Consider the following 22,157-nt stretch of genomic DNA (forward strand, 5'->3'; position numbering starts at 1 on the left):
CTCTCACTCGGATCCGCAGTATGCCATAGAGTTTACGCAACGCTCTTCGCCCGCCCCACCTACAATATCGTCACTTTTGTCCGCCTATGAAGCTAGCAAGAACTGGTCGCTGCCCTCACTCAACATGGCTTCCTCTAGCGTTCGCCCTTACTGGTAGATTGTCCCTCCCGGCTCCGGTTGCCCACCCCACTTCCTTCCGTGGCCGGTGTAGCCATGGCGGCCATGAGCCTGCTGCAGCGGGCTTCGGTCGCCGCGCTGACAGCGCTGTCTTGTCGCCGCGCTGGCACTAGACTAGGAGTCGGAAGTTTTCTCACACGGAGCTTTCCGAAGACTGTCGGTGGGTGCCGGCCTTGGAGATGCGGGTGAGAGGTGGGAGGGCTGTTTCCAGGTGACCTTGGGGACCTCTGAGGGAGAGAGCGGGGACAAAGTCGGCCTGGGACTCTAGAGGAGACGCCGCGCTGGCTGTGGGAAGAGCTGCTGCAGAAATCGGATGGCCTTGTTTAAGCTCAGCGTTTGCGAAGAGCGTTGCCACGCCATGCCGGGCGCTGCTCACTCGCAGCCAGGCTAGACAGGCATGGAGCTGCAGCCCGCGTCTCCAGGGGCAACTCCACGCTCTTCTTTATTGAGACAGGGTCTCGGAGGTCCGAGTCTCCTCCTGCCCCGGTTCCCAGGGCTGAGATTACAGGCTTGCGCTACGTCGCTGGGCTCAGGGCAGAATCGGGATGGGTGACATCTGCAGCTGGTTCTAACCCGTAGATAGGAAGTTGCTGAGAAGCGCACTGAAGCGAAGGCTGTAATGATGATGTTCCTAGGCACGAATGTAAAAAGGCTCCAGGTGACAGCAGTAACTGTGTCTGTGGACCTCACGGCGTCTTAGAAGTCCACGAAAACATTTTATGTTTGTTTTTTAAAAAGACTGTAGCGAGTGAATGTGTAATGTTAAGTTCAGCTCAGTTTGTATCTGTCTGCTGTATGTTAATGAAGTCCTGCTTTAATATATTGCAGTGGTTCTCAACCGGTGGGTCGCGACCCCTTTAAGACCATAGGAAAACACAGATGTTTACATTAAGATTCATAACAGTAGCAAAATAACAGTTGTGGAATAGCAACGAAAATAATTTTATGGTTGGGGGGGATCACAACGTGAAGAACTGCATTAAAAGGTTGCAGCATTAGGAAGGTTGAGAGCCACTGCTCTCTTAGGAGCCTAAGAGGAGTAAAGAGCTGAGGGTCTCAGGACAGTCAGAGTGAGGGCCTAGGATCCTGACCCTGGACCCCTCTGCTTTCCAGAAGAGTAAACATAGCAAAATACTACATGCTTAGTATTCGATCTATTTTTTTTTTTCTCTTCGGAGACTAGGAGAGTAAATTCAATGTTATTTTGTCATTCTACAATTTAATATTTAATACATTTTATTTAATACATTTTAATATTAAAAATAATGTGCCACTCTACTAAGTTAGCAATAATGGTGGCAGTGTTTATTGGGCATCTGCTAAGTGCCAGGTACTATTTCAAGTAGTCAGTTCATTTAATCCTCTTGGTTAGAGATACACAATTTGCCTTGTCCAATACAGAGAAACGAAAAAATTTACCCTAAAGCCAAAAACATTCTCTGCAGTCTCCAAACATCTTGTCCTATTTTCCCCTTTTTTCCCAACTTAATTTTAATTTTGCCAGACTCTATATTGAGGCAGTATGCATAGGGATCTTCTGGAACATGCTGGAAAGGACTAGTGCTTTTAAAATACCCAGCAGGAATTTAAACTGCCCACAAACTCCATGTGCTGACATTTCTTGATCAAATCCTTTGCATATCATTTTTTATTATAAATATCCTCAGATACACAAGTAGAGATCCTTGAATCCTCCCCGAGAGGGGCTGAATGTAGTCTAGCTAAACTGAGAGAAGACCGTGGCTCCTCTTGCAGTGAGAAAACCACGGGGAGCCCATGTCCTTTCCAGAGGGAACAGGGAAGGCCTACTAGCTGCTTGTTCCAAGAGTGACTGTTTTTCTATGTCATGCTTTCACGGGTATACTGCATCTGCCATTGCTCCCTGGAGGGTTTCCTCTCTTCCACCAGATCCTCGGGGATCCCAGCAAGATGGCTGGGCCCTTCTCCATCTTCTTTTTTCTAGAGCTAGACTGCCAAGATTCAAATCTTGGCTGCAGAGTTTAAAAGCTCTATGACCTTGAGTCAACACCTACCGGAAGCTAAAGTGGAAGGCACTTGGTCATGATCTTCATTTCCATTTCTGGAAGATGACCATCTGATTGTGGAGATGTCTCACAGAGTAGTTGTGAAGTGTTTTGAGTAGGGAACAGTTTTAGCACCATGCACCTGAATTAGAAAATACACACAGCATTAAATTTACCGTTTTATTTTATTTGCTTGTTTCTTTGGTACTGCTGATGAAATACAAGTGCTTGCATGTTCTAGCTGGGTGAGTTCTTTCCTCTGAGCTGCATCCCTAGCCCTCCTTTTTTTCTTTACTCTTTAAAATTTTGAGACAGAGTGTCACTGAGTTGCCCAAGCTGATCTTGAATAGACTCTGTATTGCAGGCTGGCTTTGAGCCTTCAGTGCTCCTGCCACTGTCTTCCAAGAAGCTGGTACGTTGTAATTGAGTGTCTGAGAGGTGGAATTCTGATTCAAGATCTTCTGGTCATTGAAGGGGGGCCCTTAAAGGGCACCAGCCCCTCTTCTTTCTTTCTCTGCTTTCCAGCCACTAGAAGGTGTGCAGTTTGTTCCAACACATACTTCCATCACGCTTTGCCGCAGGCCCAAAGCAGCAAACCCTCCAGCTTGCCGTGGGCAGAAAACACTGACTCCCTTTCCGTTCTAAAGCTAATATACACAAATATTTCTCAGGGTAGAGGAGAGTAGATCAACAGTGAACACAGTGCTGTGAACTCAGACGAGAAGTATACAATGTAAAATGAATATGAGAATCACCTTAACATGGGAAACTGGCAGAAGTAGTGTGTAGGCTTTCTGGTATGCCTGAGTGTTCAGAGAAGGGGGAAGGAGGTGACCAGGACCCAGTTGGGGTGGAGAAGGGCCATGACACAGCTAAAGTGCCTGTGCATATAGAGGCCAGAAGACAGCTTTTGGGGATCAGCTCTCACTTTCCACTGTGGGATCTGGGGGTCAAACCTGGCAACAAATACTCTTCCTTTCCAGCCCACCTCACTAGCCCTTCTTCGAATCATTATCAGTGAGTTTGTCATTGATAAGTGATGAGAGATTGGCAGATGCAAGGAAGTAGACTTAGCTTTTTGGCCCAGGTAATTAAAATGGTACTTTTAACTGAGAATTTAGAGAAAGAAAATGAATGACCAGTTTTGGATTGTTTGAAACACCAACACCAATGTTCCCACAACACCTGCCACATGTCAGACACTGAAGCTTACTGGAGAGACTGACTGAGCTGCATATCTTGTCCCCTGACCTCATGAGCATTAACAGATTATTAGGGTTAGTATTCTTTGCATTAAAGGAAGTTATCAAGCGTTGCTCAAGGGAAAAGCAGGAGACCAACACTATTTGGGGAAATCAGAAAAGAGCTATGTAAGGAGATGCTACATAGCTCCGAAGGGTGAGATGTGAGACAGACAGGCAAAGAACCCATGGCATAGGCTTGATTCAGGTGAAAGAAAACCGGGGAGATAGGAGGCATTTCTTGGGGATCTTTGCCTTGTTCTATTAGATATCCTCTCGTTATGTAGCCCTGGCTGTCTTGGAGCTTGTCCCTATGTAGATCAGGCTAGATTCAACCTGCCTCTGCCTCTTGATTGCTGGATGTGAGGGATGGGGGTATTGTCTGGTGGTAGAATGCCTGGCTAGCATATACAAGGCACTGAGTTTTACTCACTGTAGTCTGTAATGGTCAAATTCCTGCTAGAGATTGATGTAGATACTGCTTGTCCTGTCCATCTGTGTTTCAGCAGCTTTCTGCCTTCACCTTCTGTGTTAGGAGGCTGTGTTGACCTTTGTTTTTAGGGAGCTTTAGCATGTTTGTTTTCTGTAGAGGAAGCAGGGGTGAGCAGCTGGTCAGGAGCCTCTGCCCTCCCCGCCTGCCTCTAAGGTACACTGAAGTGATTGCTCGCTGCTCTTACAGTGGATTAAAGTGAGGAGCTATGTAGCTATACACTTACCTGCATGTGTAAGGGCTGGCTTCAACACACATACTATCAAAAAGTAAGATAAAAGCAGCAGCTATACTTGAGAACAGCCCGTCAGTCTCTAAAACTCGTCCTACCCACTCTGATGTATATTTACTCATGTATATCTGGTGGTCTTCTCGCCCCCCACCCCCCGCATGAACCCTGTTCATTTTTAGCTCCTGTGCGGCACAGTGGGGACCATGGCAAGAGACTGTTTGTCATCAAGCCTTCTTTATACTATGATGCTCGCTTCTTGAGATTATTGGTGAGTTGAAATGCTCTTAACTATAGTATGTCTAGGAGGAAATTAGGAGATGTCTTTCATTTTTAAATTATTGTTTGTTTTCCCCCAGAGGATACTGAGATTGTTGTAAGGTTTGATTTGCTACTGACCTTTGTAAGTTTTAGCTGGAACTGTTCTTTCAAAGCATGGACTCACTGGGCCTGCAAGTCAAGTGCCAGCCATTTCTTCTGCTCAGGCTCATGCAGTTTGAAGTCTAGTGTGTGTTTCCTCTTCAAATGTAAAAATAAATCTGCAGGATTCGGTGGACAGTGCATGTCTGTGTCAGGCCCTGTGGTCCTCTCCCAGTACCATGAAAAAACGGCAGAGTAACAGACCTTAAAAACTGAGCCACTGTCAGGGTCATATGTATCACTAAGATAGGTTTTGAAAAAAAAAAACAAACTAAGATAGTTTTAGCAAAAGACTCACTGAAAGACTTCTACTGCAGCAGCTCTGTTTTGGGATGTGATATACGTATATATATTTTAATGCTACCTGGGAATGTTGATTTCAAGGCAATATTCTTAATTCAGCAGGAGCATAAATAGTACTACTTGTTTAGAATGCTGCTTATCTATATCTCATGATCTAAAAAGGAGGCTTGTCTGGACTCTGCTGTTTCCCCCTGAGATGCTTCCCCTCCTCCTCACTGTGTACAGTCTCATCCCCTCCCCTCCCCACTGTGTGCACTGTCTCTCATCCCTCCTCCTCCTCCCCACTGTGCATACTGCCTCTCCTTAGCCCTCCCCCCTCCTCCCCACTGTGTGCACTGTCTCTCATCCCTCTTCTCCTCCCCACTGTGCATACTGCCTCTCCTTAGCCCTCTTTTTTTTTTTTTTTTTTTAATTTAACAGAGGAGCTCCTGTTATCCCAGCCTGGTCTCAAACTTGCTATGTGACCAAGGCTGACTTCAAACTCCTGATCCTCCTGCCTCTACCTATGGAATGTTGGATTCCCAGTGTGTGCTATCACACATAGTGAGTGTCCTCTTTTCATACCAGGACCAACTCCAGTGACATCCAGTGGCTGAAACACTATTGTTTTCACATTTGTTCTTAATTCAGAATTCTCTTTATCGCATTGCTTTAACCAAGAAGTCAAAAGTCATTGTACAAATATTGTACTCTACTAAATAGTTGTGTCTAAAAACTAAATCAGAGGAATGTGACAGAAATCAGTGATTTGATTCTGATTCCAAAATTGTCATGTTTGCTCAGTAAGGATAGAAGGAAGTCAAATGAGGATAATTTTTGGCGGGGGAGAAGAAGGAAAGACCATGAGAGAAACCTTTATGTTTTTCCTCACAGAAATTCTACCTTTTGTTGACTGGGATTCCAGTTGTAATTGGCATAACACTGGTGAACATATTTATTGGTAAGTCCCTCATCCAGCCCTCACTCCATGAAATGATAGCATCTGTAAACAAATACACACATTTTAAAAAAGGAAATGAGCATTTACATTATTTACTTTTGCATTGTTGTGAACAAACACCAGACACAGACCTTCTTAGGAAGAAAGGTTTGTTTTGTCATGGTTTGAGAGAGACATTGGTCTACCATGAAAAGTGGGAGGGGTACCAGGAATAAAAGAAGCTTTGCTGGAAACAGGGTGATGAGCTTGACGTTTTTAAAGGCTGCTTCTGCTTACTACTTTCTCCCTCCATTCCCACCTCCTAAAAGCTCTGGGACCTTTAAAATAGTATGTGAGCCTATGGAGGACATTTCTACAGAGGAGGTGGCTTCTCAAAGCCTCATCTTCCTTTTCCCTGGCTTAGTTCCCGATCTTTCATTGTGAAGAGACACCATAACCAAGGCAGCTCTTAACCAAGGCAGCTCTTATAAAAGAAAGCATTTAATTGGGAGCTTTCAGAGGATTAGCCCATTATCATCGTGGGAGCATGGCAGTGCATATGGTGCTAGAGCAGTAGCCAAGAGCTACCTCCTGGTCTGTAAGCAGAGAGAGAGAGAGGAGGTGGGGCTTTAGAAACCTCAAAGTCCATCCCAGTTGACACACTTCCTCCAACAAGACTACGCCTACTCCAGTGAAGCTATAAATCCTTCTAATCCTTTCAAACAGTTCTGCTCTGTGGTGACTAAGCATTCAAATATATGAGCCTATGGGGCCATTCTTATTCAAACCACCATATCTCCTTTTCCAAAATCAGCTTTGACAAACTAAATGAGGAAAATAGAGTAACAGTAGAGTTTAGAAGAGAGAATGAGAGAGGCAGAGAGACACACACAGACACACAGAAAGACAGGCTCTGACAGAGGATTAAAATTCATTTTAGGGTCTAGAAGCATTGGATGCACACAAGGTCTTCTGAACAGGATTCTAAAATGCTGAACTTTTTTGAATCTTAGAATATTTTGTCTGGTAGATTTACAGGGGAACAGAAAATAAAATAGAAAACAGTGTGCCCTTCATTATGTCTTGTTACCTAAGAACAAAATGGGAAACTGCTGAGATGCTTGAGGTCCCATCTTACACCTTGAAGATGGCTAGTACCCCTCATGAGGGACTGGTCTTCCCCAGTGAGTTTAGCACTAGAGGAATCATGGAGAAGCTGGCTTCTGAATGTGGGGTGGAAGACCTGGTGTGGAGCTGGGGACATTGGCTGTCAGTGGTAACACAGCATTGTGAACATTTTCTCTTCTAGGTGAAGCTGAACTTGCAGAAATCCCAGAAGGCTACATCCCAGAACACTGGGAGTATTACAAGGTTTGCCCAACATATTAACATTTTTATTGGGTATCCTGCTAATGTTGTGGTAAATGTCTTAATTAGGCAATTATGATATACTTTATATATTCAGCTTTTCACATCAAGTAGATAATACATTTTAAAAACTTAATTCCCTTTTAGGTTTATTTATTTATATGATTGGGTGTTTTGCTTAAGTGTATGAATGTGCTTCACGTGTGCTTGCTACTCCACATGTGTGGAGACCAGAGGAGGGTATCAGATGCCTTGGAACTGGAATTATCAATGATCACGAGCCACTGTGTGGGTGCTGAGAACTGAATCCAGATCCTCTGCAAGAGCAACGAGTCATCTGAACTGCAGAGCCATCTTTATAGCCCACGGTATTTTTAATAAATAACAATTCAGGGTACTTTTTTCATTAAAAACATGTTAAGCTTTATAGGTTAAATTAAGTAATCATAAAATATGATTCCTACACCTAGTAGAAAAATCTTTGGATTTGGATCAGTAGAATTTGGTTTGTCTCCTACCTCACTCTTGAGCTGTGGTCCCTCAGTGCAGGGCGTACACAGGCTCAGAACCAAGGTACACCGCTCAGACGCTGCCATTTAGGTGCTTATGTCAAAAGTGGGCAACAATAGCGTGTTCCCAGTGCTCAGAGTGACTTAAAACTCATCAGAGTTGTTGGCATGTAAGTGCTTTAGTTATCTGAAACAGTAGTCAACCAGAAAAGTGAAGAGTCCTTCAGAAGGTAACTGATTTGAAACAACTTTTCTCTCAGCATCCAATATCAAGATGGATTGCCCGGAATTTCTATGATGGACCTGAAAAGAACTATGAAAAAACCCTGGCTATCCTCCAGATCGAATCTGAAAAGGCTGACTTACGGTAGGAGGATGGGGTGGGAAGAAGATTCAGAACCTGGATGTCTGTGAAACATGGAGGGGCTCCCCTGGGAGAAGGGGGGACTTTGTTGCTGACTGGGGAGGTGATAGCTCATACTGAAAGAAATGTGCTCGTCTTCTCTCTCTCTCTCTCTCTCTCTCTCTCTCTCTCTCTCTCTCTCCCTCTCTCTCTCTCTCTCCCTCTCTCTCTCTTCCCATTCCCTTTTTTCTTTCAAATGGTTATGAGTATATGTCTCTGTGTATGTATCTGTCTTGTGGGTATAGGCCCACAGAGGCCAAGAGGGCATCAGATCTCCTGAAGCTAGAGTTACAGGCCTGTGAGCCACCAGACATGAATACAGCAAGTACACTTAACTGCTGAACCATCTCTCCCGACCTGGAAAGAAATTCTTAAATAAGCTTCTCTGTGCACACAACAGCCCACTCCACAACCCGATTTCCTTCCATCCCATATCATTAGAGACTACCCTTATAACTACTAGAAACCATATGTAACTCTGTGTACCTGTTTCTAGAGAAAATGTCATCAGTATTAAGTTACATGAGTGCAGATACAGCCCTCTTAGGAACCTTGCTTAGCCCTGAACCTTCAGTTAACGTACTTCCTGAGAAGAGTATGTCTTGACTACTGTGTTTCTCTCGGTCCACAGTGTGCTTATTAGTTTTGGTTTGTTTGTTTGGTGTGTGTCTGTGTGCAGATGTGTGTGTGTGTACATACAGGTGTGTGTATGCCTATGGAAGCCAGAGAATAATCTCAGGTATTGTTCCTCAGTCTCTCTCTATTCATCTGTTTTGTTTTTTAAATTTTGAGACAGGGTCTCTCACTGACCTGGAGCTTGTTAAGTAACTAGGCTTGCTGTTGGCTAGCAAGCTTCAAGATCCATTTCCACCTCCTCAGCATTGGAATGTGATGGTTTTACATGGGTTTGGGGACGGAACTCATATCTGTCAAGGCCAGCAAAACTGACTGTGCCATTTCCTCAGCCTTGGTTTTGTGGTTTTCTGGCTGTGTTGAGGTAATTATTTAAAACGGCTGCTGGTCAAGCCACGGAGGCTCTGCCTAGCTCAGCCACGGTGTTCCGGCTAGAGGCCATGTGTGTGCCGCAGCTAGAAATGGCCAGCCAGAAACACCAGCCCTGGCGCCAATGAGACACCAGCGTGGGAGATGGCTCTGCCAATCTCTACAAGGCTGGGCAGTGCCCAGACCATCCTGCCATCCACACGGCCCCGGTAGGAAATGAGACTCTAATGCTTAAATATTAATCAAAGGCTTTATATGTTTGGTAATGCTCAATAACAATATGCCCATACAATTAGAGTTGTTTCCCAATTAGCTAACCTAAATATCAGTTGTTACCCAGGACTGCTCTCCATACCTGCGTGGCTCTTCATCCTCCTACATCTCTGCCTACATCTCTGCTCTCCCTAGCTCCTCCTCTTCCTTTTCCTCTTCCTCTCCTTACTCCTCCCACCTTAGCTCCTTCTATAGGCTGTGTCTTGTTTGTTGTTGATATTATTTGTTTTCATATTTAATTTTTTATTTTATTTTTTTATTTATTTATTTTTTTGTTTGGTTGGTTTTTCAAGACCGGGTTTCTCTGTATAGCCCTGGCTGTCCTGGAACTCACTCTGTAGACCAGGCTAGCCTCGATCTCTCGAACTCAGAAATCCACCTGCCTCTGCCTCCCAAGTGCTAGGATTAAAGGCGTGCGCCACCACCACCCGGCTAATTTTTTATTTCTATAAGAACTTTCTACACGAGTGCTATTACTTACATTGTTTCTACCTCTCCCCACTCCAGTTCCTCCCTGTCCCCTACTCTCTCAGATCGATGAATTCTTTCTCTTTAATTATGATAGTTATACATTTTGTGTAGTTCTATTTAAAAGAGTAGAAAAAGGAAGTGTTTAGTCCTTTCTGAAAAGTTGAATAAATACACTCTTTAAGTCACAGTTACAAAGGTATATAATCTCATAAGCAAGGTTAGAAAGCTGGCTAATGCTTAGGAATTGAATTATGTAGTTGTACATTTCTGGTCATAGAAAGATTAGTACATGTACTTTGCAAGGTCAAGGGTCCTGTGGAGAAAGGTTAGCCTTCGCTGTGGAGTTGCGAAGGCATCTTTGTGCTGTACAGATCACCCAGAGTAGAGACGTATGATGCCAGTTGTGTGGGGCTGTGGGTTGATGGTATTTTTGGCTCTGATTTTTCTCTTCAGTTTTTAACAACTGAATATCTAATGTAGGTCACTCAGTGTGATGCTGGTGAGGGGGACTCCACTTCCTATAGAGAAAGTCCCTTTCCTAACAAGATAGCAGCAGTCCAGGCAGACAGCAGCATGTCACCTCACAGCATGGGACCCTTGCATATGGGCACATTAGTAGTCATTCTGTAGCCAGCTGTTTTAGCACTGAAAAGGTGGGATGACAGAGCACGCTTGTCACTAAGCCACAGAGCAGGGCCTGTGGAGACAATTGTTCAATGTAAGTGATGCTTTGACTACATAAGCAAGATGGTAAAAGTCGCCAGTCCCGAGTTGTATGTACAGCAGATGTCTGCTTCCATGTGCCTGGCTGGACCAGACTGTCATGTGTACAGTGATTAACTCTGTCGTTGGGACTGTGTGATTGTTTTCCCTTTCATTAATTTTTTTAGTGTATGAAATAATGGCTTTCCTGATGGCATCTTCATAAAGATGTACGTTACTCATCTTTACTTGCCTTTACCTTCTCCTACCCTTTCCTCCTTCCTGCTGATCTCTTCTTGTCCTCCTTCCTCCTACTGGTCCCTTTCTGCCCCCAGTAGTTCTCCATCTGTTTTTGTGTCCTGTGTATATCTGTATATCAGTATTGTGAGATCTGGATTCCACATAGCAGAGGACACAGTGCCTTCCAGATTAATGCATTTTTCTGCATATGGCATGATTTCATTTTTCTTTGTGACTGAATGGTGTTCCATTGTGTACATGTACCACCTTTTCTTTATTCATTCATCTGTTGATGGACAGCTAGGCTGCTTCTATATCTTGGCTATTATGCACAGGAACATGGATAGTCAACTACATGTCTAGTGTACCAACTTAGACCCATGAGCAGTGCAACTGTAGAGTTGTGAAGGCATCTTTGTCCTATGGTGGTTCTATTTTGTTATTTGAAGAACCTCTGCTGACTGCTATAGTGGTTGCACCTGCTTATGTGTCCATATTCACACTGTTATTATTCCCTTTGTTACAGGTTAAAGGAGCTGGAAGTTCGAAGACTGATGCGTTCCCGGGGTGATGGACCCTGGTATCACTTTCCAACCCTTGAAAAGGAGTTCATTGATCATTCTCCAAAAGCAACTCCTGACAACTGATGATTCATTTGTATAAGAACAGTGTGTTCCTCTGGTGGGAAGAAATGAATAAATACTCTGTATTTTTACTCTGATGCACACAAGCTTCTGTGGCTGTTTCTTATGTGGTTCAGGTGATGTGTTCTAAGTAGCCTTTCAGCTTCATCTGTTGAGATTTACAGGGTAGTAATAAAAGCTGGAGGTCTGAGAATTTGTCAATTCCTAAAGTGACAGTATTGAAAAGCTGTTAGTGCCTTTGTCTGGTAGGTAGAAGGTGCGGAGGGCTTGTGAATATTCAGGAACTGCAGTTGTCTGTCATTGCAGATGGGGGTTATTTGGGACTACTTGGAATTTTAAGGTCATAAGAAATACTGAACCAACCATATAAAATTATCAGCACCAGAATAAATAAATTTTAGTAAACTAGTCTTAGAGTTTATACTGTAGTTTCGTGACTTTTGGGCTGCATGTCATTCTTTTTTAAAACCACAAACACAGACACAAACACTTGAGACACAGTAACTAAACTTCCTTACAGTACTGTTTGTAAACACTGAAGGTGCTTCCTTCCTAAGACTGGCTGCTTTCTTACTGGTGCTAGTGTTTGAACCTAGGACCTTCAGTTGGCTAAGTACATAGTCACCTCAGAGCCACATCTGCACTCTCCAGCTGTGCTTTTACTTTTAGATCCTTTTAGAATGCTGATGTAGGGCTGAGGAGTTGGCACACATGAAGCCCTGGTCTCCGCACTGCATGAGGTTGAGTCAAAGCTAACTCATGCCTGTCATTTGTCAAGCCCTTACTGTCTGCTTGCATGGCTCCAAACGTTGGCTCTTTCACTCCTTTCCAACATGGCTGTTTCCTATCAAGTCCTCTTACTCTCTTTTTAGGTGAGGACTAGAGACTTCAGATGTGTTCAGTGTTTACAGAAATAGTTTTCATTTCCAGTGTTTGTTATCTTTCACTCAGTACAGCCTTTCTTTGCATCGGCTCCTCATTCTTCATGACAGTGAAGTGAACTCAGATTGTGCAGGTTCAAGGTCATGGTTTTCTGTCGGGCATGCGGACATGTGGACCTTGCTGCAAGAGGAATAAGCACGAGACCGCCAAGGTACAGCAAGTTCAAACCCCTGGAAATCTCAAAACTTGAGACTGGCAGGAATAGAATGAGCTCCTTCCCTGTTTCCGTACCTGCCTTGGAGTGTGTAACCCAGAGACCCCAACCAGGTGGTAGCAAGTAGTCACATGACGTAGCACCCGGAATTCTTCCTCCGGCAAATAGATGATCACCAGCCTCTTAGCATCAGCCAATAGAATCCCCCCAAATCCCAAGGTTCATATAGTCCTATCCACATGGAATAAAGCACACAAGCTATTTTAAGGATCTTTTGAGATTGGCTATTTTTACTGTGTTGTAACATTTGAGGGAGAAATTTCTCTCTCTCCCTGAAGCACTCATTGGACTTTTGGGCCCATCTGCCTGTCAGGGGCTCCCATCTCTGCCACAGCAGCTGCAGGGCCCAGGACCCTGGGTACCCTCCACATGGGCTGCTGCAACCCCTTTACTCCTTCACTCCGTTTCTAAGAGCTGTAACACTTCTGGCATTCCTGACCAGTCTGAAGTACCGTGAGCCCTATTTGTCCCTGTTTACGCTTCACCCCCTTTCGACTTGGTGACTGATACCCTAGAAAGAAGAGGTTGACTGCAGACCCCACCCATTCCAGACTTCACCTTTCTGATCAGGTGTGCCTGCAGCATCCAGACACCGTGAGAGGAAAGGCAGAACCTGGAACCAGTTTTCCAGGTATTGTCCTTGGCCCAATAGGCAGGTGTTTGTTGCTACCTAAAGGAATAGATGAAATGAAAGGCCATAGGCCCGCTGTCAGGCTGCCTGCACCTGACCTCCTCCAAGATTCTGGAGTGCTTCTAGCTCCATGTTTTCCCAGAAGGGGGGCAGCCACACCCCACTACCCCAAAGTTTTGTCCTGAGGCTTCCCTACACAGTCTCACAATTCTGCCTACAGATTGAGAGAAGGACATAAGGTATCTGAGCCCTGCTTATGCAAACCATTTTGTAGGAGGAATAGGAAAGAAGGAGCAGGTCATGACGTGTTGAATCTGTAGATATCATTCTCTTTTGTGGACTGTGGTTTCTTCTTTTTTCTCTCATCCTGAGCATAGTTTCCACTCCCTCTAATCCCCTCAGCTCACCACCACCTCCCAGTTGTAGATTTCCCTTTGTCATTCTACTGATACGAGGAATATATCATTCCTTATGTTCTTCTAATATGAAGAAGGCTTGGCACAGAACACAATCCTATTAATTGTTAAGTCTAATGTGTAACAGGTAGGAACTTAATATTTTAACTCTTTACAGCTATGCTTATACACACACACACACACATACACACACACACAAATTATGCTTCCTTAAACTTAAGATAATAGGCTTTGAAAGGTTAAATAAGTCACAGCACCAGTAAGAAAGCAGCTAGGCTTAGGAAGGAAGCACCTTGTCTGCGCCTGAGACATGCCTGTTTTGTAAGTGCCTCTCCTTTGGATGTACAAATGTTGTTCAGTGAGGTAGGTCTTGTTATTTCATATCTAAACACTGGCATGCATCAGTAGTAGGCTGGAGGAGTGTCTGTAATCCCAGCACTGGTGGAGAGGCAGAGCCAAGAGGATCCTGGTGGCACACTGATCAGCCAGTCTAGCTTCTAGCCAGTGATCAAGCTCCAGGTCCAGTGATAGACTTTGAAAAAATAAGATATAGTGAGGCCCTTCATCCAGTTCTCAGCTCTGTAAAAATAGATTAGATGATAGATTAGACAGACAGATCAAGTTCAGGCTTACTTATGAGCACTCCCAGGTTTGTGGTGGAAGAAAACAAACTGCAAATTGTCTTCTGACCTCCATATGTATGCTGTGACTTGTGCATACACACATACACACACACACACACACACACACACACACACACACACACACAAATGTTAAAAAAAAAACAACCTTAAAAACAAAATCATGCCTGGGCTGGCAAAACATCTCAGAGGATAAGTGCTAGCAGATTGTGTTTGATCTGTGGATCTTACCGCAGAAGGAGATAGCTGACTCCTGAAAGTGTTTTCTAGCTTTTATGTGTGCGCCATATCATATACTCAAACACACATATATTTTGAAAAATAATTCCTCCAAATGTTTATATTTACACATATGTGCATGCACGTGGGCGTGCACGCGCGCACACACACACACACACACACACACACATAGAGAGAGAGAGGAAGGGAGAGAGAGAGAGGGAGAGAGACTTTAAAATCAGACATATGTCAAGAACAGCACATAGTCTATTTTTAGGGCATTAATGATTGTCATGCAAGTTCCTTCTCAGGACACAAAACAATACAAAAAACAATTCCCATGAACTGACATGGCACACTTAAATAGACTGACAGCTCTCTGACAAGCTGGCTAGTTGGGCCAACTGTCAGCCATAGACATTGGCATGGAAAAGGACTCCAGTGAGATTTCATCTGTAAGGTGGAATAATGTTTCTCGCCTCCTGGCTGGCTTGCCAAACACATTACCAGCGTCCAGGTCTGGGCTGGCTGTATCCAGGTTCTCCGCCTCTTATTTGACTTAAGGGTACACCCAGGGTTTCAAAACAGCAAGGTGACAGTTCAGGTCAGATACACGGTTGAGACTGACAGCTTGCTAGATGTACTCATTGTGGTTACTTTCTATGGGGTTCAGAGACAAACGATTGCAATGACTCGGGGTGTAGTTTGGTTAGTTCTTTATTTTGATGGACAGATTTGTACATATAACACAATCAATGTTCATGTTCCTTCCCATGATGCATCTGATTTTAGCCATATGCATATCAAATTATGCATAAGATGTGTGTGATGGTAAATAGGAGATTCTTCTGAAAAGCTCACTTAGCAGACAATGTGCCTTAAAGCACCCAAACCAGTAGAAGCTAGATCAATCCTTGTATCCTCTTAGATGAATGAATTGGAAATACACTTGAGTAGAAACCGTTTGATGATTGCTAAGGCAAGGTGAAACTTACCCATTGTTTATTCTAGTCATTTTAAGTAGGTATGTGCAGCTTGGTGCAGATGGGGGTTCTGGATTGCTAACAGCGAGATCCATTGTTCAGAGAAGAGTGTTACATGGGTGAAGGTCTTAGGTTACCAAGTGTATTGTTAGAAGAGGGCCCATAAGATACCAAACCAAGTAGAGTCTTGGGATGCTCTGCTATTCCCTATGCTTGCCTGCCTCACTGAGCGGGACACTCCTCTTCCTCTCTTTTATTTTCCTGTTGCCATAAGGGGAACAACTGCTTCCACCGGACAACCCCATGATTATGATAGGCCCAGAAGCAACAGGACATGGGGCCTGGGGAGTCTATGTGCTCACAGACATACACTAGGGGGACGCAGGATGTTAAACACACACAGTTTTTCCTTCAAGGGAAGAAATGCAAAACCTGTTTCCCAAAAAGAGGCTGCAGTGGACATGCTTTCTAGCCTTTGCACAGTCTGTGCAGCTGGAGACTTTTCAGTACTGGATCCTCCTCCAGACCCTTCTTTTTTTTTTTTTTTTCTTTTTATTGGATATTTTATTTACATTTTAGATATTCTCCCCTTATCCCACTTCCCCCGCCTCCTGCCCAGGAACCCCCTACCTATCCCCCCTCCTCCTGCTTCTATGAGGATGTGCCCCCACCTACCCCCCTCACTCCCACCTCCCCACCCTCAAGTTCCCACCCACACAGCATCCAGCCTTCATGGGACCAAGGATCTACTCTCCTACCTATACCTGACAGGACCATCCTCCCTTGCATATATAGCTGGAGCCGTGGATCCCTCCCTAAGTGCTCCCAGGCTGGTGGTTTAGACCCTGGGGGTTCTGATTGGTTGGTATTGTTGCTTTCCTCATGGGGTCGCAAACCCTTTCAACTCCTTCAGTCTTCACTTTAACTCCTCCGTTGGGAACCCCATGATCAGTTCAATGGCTAGTTGTGAGCATCTGCCTCTGAATATGTCAGACTCTTGCAGACCTCTAAGGAGACAGCTATGTCAGGCTCCTGTCAGCATGCACTTCTTGACATCCACATCAGCGTCTACCTTTGGTGACTGCACATGGAATGGATACCCAGGAATGGTCTGCAGACGGCCCCTTCTTCAGTTTCTGTCCTACACTTTGTCTCCATATTTGCTCCCTTGAGTATTTTGTAAGCTTGTCTTTCTCAGTCAGTGTATAGAACTATCTTTATGGAAGGTGTCATGTATACTTTAAAGAAGAGTTTCAATTTAGTTACTTCTGATCTGTATTAGTTTAATTTGCTCCTTAAAGTGATTTGAGTATTGTCTTAGGGTTTCTATTCCTGTACAAACATCATGACCAAGAAGCAAGATGGGGCTAAAAGGGTTTATTCAGTGTATACTTTCCATATTGCTGTTGACCACAAAAGAAGTCAGGACTGGAACTCAAGCAGGTCAGGAAGCAGGAGACCATGGAGGGATGTTACTTACTTGCTTACTTTCCCTGGCATGCTCAGCTTACTTTCTTATAGAACCCAGGACCATCAGCCCAGGGATGGCGCCACTCACAAGGGACTGGGCCCTCCCCTCTTGATCACTAATTGAGAAAATGCCTTACAGCTGGATCTCATGGAGGCATTTTCTCAACTGCAGCTCCTTTCTCTGTGATAACTCCAGCGTGTGTCAAGTGGATGCACAACCAGCCAGTCCAGGTGTGCTTTGTTATGAATTCAGGATTGAGATAATCATCGCAAGAATAGTTAAGATCATGCTGAGCTTAAAGAGGCCTACAGTAAACCACTCTGGGTCAGACTTCTGAAGTTTAAAGCAATACTGCCTGCTAAGTCATGTTGTGCTGAACTGCCTTCTTGCCTCCTCAAATTATCGGTCTGCTGTGAAGGCTGCAGAGACCCCACATCTCTTATCATGAGTGAAAATAAATCTGTCTTTTAAAATTGATTATCTTAGGTACTTCGTTATCGTAATGGAATACTGGCTAACTGTGGGGAAAATTACAGGCAGCAGCTGTGGAGTCCCAGTGGGTTTCCTTGCTGGGGCTTGGTCCCACATGCAGGAGGAACGTCTATGGTTCCAGTGGCCTGGAGGCTTTGGTGGGGGCAGGCCCCAATAACATGAGGAAGTCCTTGGTTCCAAAAGGGTTTATTGTCATGGTGGATGGTGGATGGATTTGGATGGCCAGTCCTGAGTTAAATAGGAAGGGAGAAAGGGGGAGGATTGGGGGAGGATCTGGGGAGGATCTGGGGAAGCTTGCTTAATTTGCTCTGCCCTCTGGCCTTCATTAGTATGTAAATCCCTAGGCCCTGAGGCCTCTAGTCACACCCTCTTCCTGCTTACTTTGGAAGGGGCTATAAATCTCTGGGGACTAGACTGCTTTTCAGGACCCTGGATTCTGGGAGTACGCCGAACTCCTGCTAGTACTCACACAGAGTCTCAGGGTTCTAGGCACCTGCCCAGCCATGAACCAGAATACCCTTTCGCAATCCCACAGCTAACAATGACCAAGACCAACTTGGATTCAAACCAACATAGTGCTTACATAAAGGACGAGAAGCTAAGCAAATAAATAGTAGTACAAGACACTTTCAGATCCTACAAAAGCTGTGAAACAAGATAGGCTGATCGTTGAGGCTAGCCTGCTCTACAGAGTGAGTTGCAGAACAACCAGGGCTACATAGAGATAGCCTGTCTCAAAAAACAAAAAACAAAACAAAATAAAACAGGAAGGAAGGAAGGAAGAGACCACTCTGTGTCATGAGACTGCAGAGACCCCCACATCTCTTATCATGAGTGAAAATAGGACCATCCTCCCTTGCATATACAGCTGGAGCCGTGGATCCCTCCCTAAGTGCTCCCAGGCTGGTGGTTTAGACCCTGGGAGCTCTGGTTGGTTGGTATTGTTGATCTCCTCATGGGGTCGCAAACCCTTTCAACTCCTTCAGTCTTCACTCTAACTCCTCCACTGGGAACCCCATGATCAGTTAAATTGTTAGCTGTGAGCATCTGCCTCTGAATATGTCAGGCTCTTGCAGACCTCTAAGGAGACAGCTATGTCAGGCTCCTGTCAGCATGGACTTTCTGACATCCACATCAGCGTCTAACACGCTGGAGTTATCACAGAGAAAGGAGCTGCAGTTGAGAAAATGCCTCCATGAGATCCAGCTGTAAGGCATTTTCTCAATTAGTGATCAAGAGGGGAGGGCCCAGTCCCTTGTGAGTGGCGCCATCCCTGGGCTGATGGTCCTGGGTTCTATAAGAAAGCAAGCTGAGCATGCCAGGGAAAGTAAGCAAGTAAGTAACATCCCTCCATGGCTCATGACCCAGAGGATGGGGGGAGCTGATCAAAAGTGATGAACATGTTTTGAACTGGTAGATTTATTAATGGGGTTAAATCTATGAGAAAAAGATGATCAAGGTAATGACTATCGCTCATATACTCGACAGCCAGCTAAGTGACCAGCTAAGTGACCTTTGTTCATGGGGCCATCCTAAATATCTCACTAGACCAAGGCTTGCCCCAACCAATGCTCTTACCCCTTAGCTTACCTCAAGAGAGAGCCAAGAAGAAAGAACCACCAGGGATGGGCCCTGGGCACCATGTTATACATATAATTAAAATAAAGCTTTAATTTAAAAACGGGGATAGGTAGGTCTGATTATAAAAATAATGAGTGACTTCATCTTATTCTCTTCATAGATAGATCATACATTGAAAAGCATTAACAAAGAGGGGATACCAAGAAGTCTTGGTGTATGAAGGCACTGAGAAGCCTAATGCCTGAGTTCAGTCCCCATACCCAACATGGTTTGAGAGAACTGGCTTCCCAAGTGGTCCTCTCACCTTCACATATGAGCCATGACATGTGTGTACATGCATGCACACACACACACACACACACACACACGCATATACACATTTCATATTTTTCAAGAGAATTCCTGAAAACAGTTAAAAACATTATTATTTATCAAAAGATACCACCAAACACTTGGAAATACATAGTCTTCTTAACAGCTGATAGAACTTTCCCTAAAATAGATTGTATTTTATATAAAAGTCTTAACAAATAAAAAATGAAATAATTTCTTGTATCTTATCGGGTAATAATGAAATAAATTAGAAATATGGAGATTGAACAGTATACTTTTTGTTGTTGTTTTGAGACAGAGTCCCACTATGTAGCTCTGTCTCTCCTAGAACCCACTCTGTAGACCAGGCTGGCCTTGAATTCACAGAGATCTGCCCAACTGTGCCTCCTAAGAGTGGTGCTCCACTATTCCTAGCAACAATACACTTTTCAGTGATAAAAATGTGCCATTTAAGAAGTTAGAGGGTATGATGGTTTGAGTATGCCTAGCCCAGGGAGAGGCACTATATGGAGGTGTGGCCTTGTTGCAGTAGATATGCCACTGTGGGTGTGAGCTTTAAAACCTTCATCCTAGCTGCTTGGAAGTCAGCCTTCTCCTAGAGGCCTTTAGATGAAGATGTGGAACTCTCAGCATCTCCTGTCTGGACACTGCCATGCTCCTACCTTGATGATAATGGACTGAACCTCTGAACCTGTAAGTGAGCCTCAATTAAATGTTGTCCTTATAAGAGTTGCCTTGGTCATGGTATCTCTTCAAAGCAATAGGACCCTAACTAAGACAAACATATAATTAACAAAACACTAAATGTACAGAACGTAGAAAGAATATTTAAAACTGCAAGGGAAATAGTACTAGTCATATATAAAAAGTGGGGCCATTAGAGCAATGTCTGACTTTTTAGGGGAGACTCTGTGTAATATAACAAATTTAAGCTTATCCCAGACTAACTTACAAATAACCAAGACTCTGACTATGGTTATTTTATTTGTCTTTGACAATTACTGGGTGGTAACTATTAATCTACTTTTCTAACTGCTGGTCTGACTACCTTCCCAGCAGCATTTCCCAAATACTTGCTGTTTCCCCTGGTTATGTGCTCATGGTACATCTTCTCTCACAGTGCCTTCTCCTCTCCTTGTGGTCTCTCCCTCTCTCCTCCATTCCCAACCAGGTAACTCAAACCCCACCTACCTCTAATCCCTCCAGTAATTGACTGTAGCCAATTTTATTTAACCAATACTTTAAAAATAAGGAACAAAGTTTGCACAACAAAAGCTTTTAAACATAAGAATTCACTCATATTTCCTAGGTCTTAAGTACAGAATTTAGCATTACAATACATAGCAATAGAACAGACCTCAACAACTCTGCAATACAAAAGGGCCAGGGGTGATGTTCTATAAACTTTAAAAGATTAGAGAAACTCTCCTAATTTCTTCTAAACAGTTGCCAACCCAGACTACTATATCCAGCAAAACCATCAATTACAATGAATGGAAAAAGAAACACATGTCACAGGGAATTTAAGCAATTTCTATCCACCAATACAGCTCTATAGAAGATACTAGAAACTTCAGTCTAAAAAGGCTATCTACACCCAAGAGGATGCAATGAATAAAAATCCCAGAACAATTAAGCAAAAGAGGGGGGGAAACTCCACACAACCACAACTAAATAATAGAAATCAATAAACAGTGCTCATTAATAACTCAATGACATCAATTCCCCAATAAGATGACAAAGACTAACAGATTGGATTAGAAAACAGAATTCATCTTTCTGTGACATCCAGTAAACACATCTCACCATCAAGGACAGACACCATTTCAGGGTAAAAAGATGTAAAAGATATTCCAAGCAAATGGACCCAAGAATTGAGCAGTTTTTAATGTATGACAAAATGGACTTTAAACCAAAACTAATCAGAAGAGATAGGAAAGGACATTACACATTCATTAAAGAAAAAAATCCAAGAAGATGTTATAATTTTAAACATTTATGTACCATACACAAAACAACAAACACAAATTCATAAAAGAAACCCTGCTACTGCTAAAATCATACATTGACTCAAGGAAAGTGTCTCAGTTATTTTTCTGTTTCCATGAAAAGACATCATGACCAAGAAAACTCATAGAAAGTAACATTTAATGGGAGTTTACAGTTTCAGAGGGTGTGTTCATGACCATCATGGCAGGGAATGTGGTAGCAGGCAGACAGGTAGACTGGAGAGTTTACATCTGATGATGGGGGTTGGAGAGGAGGGAGAGAGTGGGGGGAGGAGGAAGGAGAGGGAGAAAGAGGAGAGGGAGAGGGAGAGGGAGAGGGAGAGGGAGAGGGAGAGGGAGAGGGAGAGGGAGAGGGAGAGAAGGAGAAGGAATCCTCAATCTTACCCTCAGTGACACAACTTCTCCAACCAGAGAGGAACTCTCCTAATCCCTTCTAAACAGTGCCACCAACTGGGAACCATTCATAGTGGATGACTTCAATACTCTACTCTTGCCAATAGACAGGTCATCTAGACGAACAGAGAAATGCTGGAGTTAAATGTCATAACTCAAATGGCTCTAGCATACATGTACAGAACATTTCTTTCTTTTTGTTTTAGTTTTAGTTTTTGTTTTATTGGATATTTTATTTATTTACATTTCAAATGTCATCTCCTTTTCCCATTTCCCCTTCCTAGAACCCCCATCCCACCCCCCTTTTGCTTTTATATTATTTTAATTACATGTAGGTCTTAAGGTCAGTTCTAGGTTGAGGGACTAGCAATACAATAGATGCAAATAGTCAAGGAACAAGCAAGACAATAAACTCAA

At 43.7% G+C, this 22,157-nt stretch overlaps 1 protein-coding gene across 1 annotated transcript; it reads left to right on the top strand.

Moving 5' to 3' along the window:
* The first annotated feature begins 145 nt into the window (after nucleotides 1-145).
* Ndufb5 (NADH:ubiquinone oxidoreductase subunit B5) lies at nucleotides 146-11,496 on the top strand. The gene is made up of 6 exons (XM_028764448.1): nucleotides 146-337; nucleotides 4,344-4,432; nucleotides 5,758-5,824; nucleotides 7,113-7,174; nucleotides 7,941-8,047; nucleotides 11,298-11,496. Exons 1-6 carry the CDS (start codon nucleotides 214-216, stop codon nucleotides 11,416-11,418), a joined length of 570 nt encoding a protein of 189 aa, XP_028620281.1. The 5' UTR covers nucleotides 146-213; the 3' UTR covers nucleotides 11,419-11,496.
* Nucleotides 11,497-22,157: the final 10,661 nt, after the last annotated feature.

Source organism: Grammomys surdaster, unplaced genomic scaffold (assembly GCF_004785775.1).
Source record: "Grammomys surdaster isolate TR1022 unplaced genomic scaffold, NIH_TR_1.0 62, whole genome shotgun sequence".
NCBI lineage: Eukaryota > Metazoa > Chordata > Mammalia > Rodentia > Muridae > Grammomys > Grammomys surdaster.

Coding starts and splice junctions, on each gene's coding strand:
- Ndufb5 (XM_028764448.1), top strand. CDS start 214: ATGGCGGCCATGAGCCTGCTGCAGCGGGCTTCGGTCGCCGCGCTGACA. Junction 338..4,343: donor GAGCTTTCCGAAGACTGTCG/GTGGGTGCCGGC, acceptor GTTCATTTTTAG/CTCCTGTGCGGCACAGTGGG. Junction 7,175..7,940: donor AACACTGGGAGTATTACAAG/GTTTGCCCAACA, acceptor CTTTTCTCTCAG/CATCCAATATCAAGATGGAT.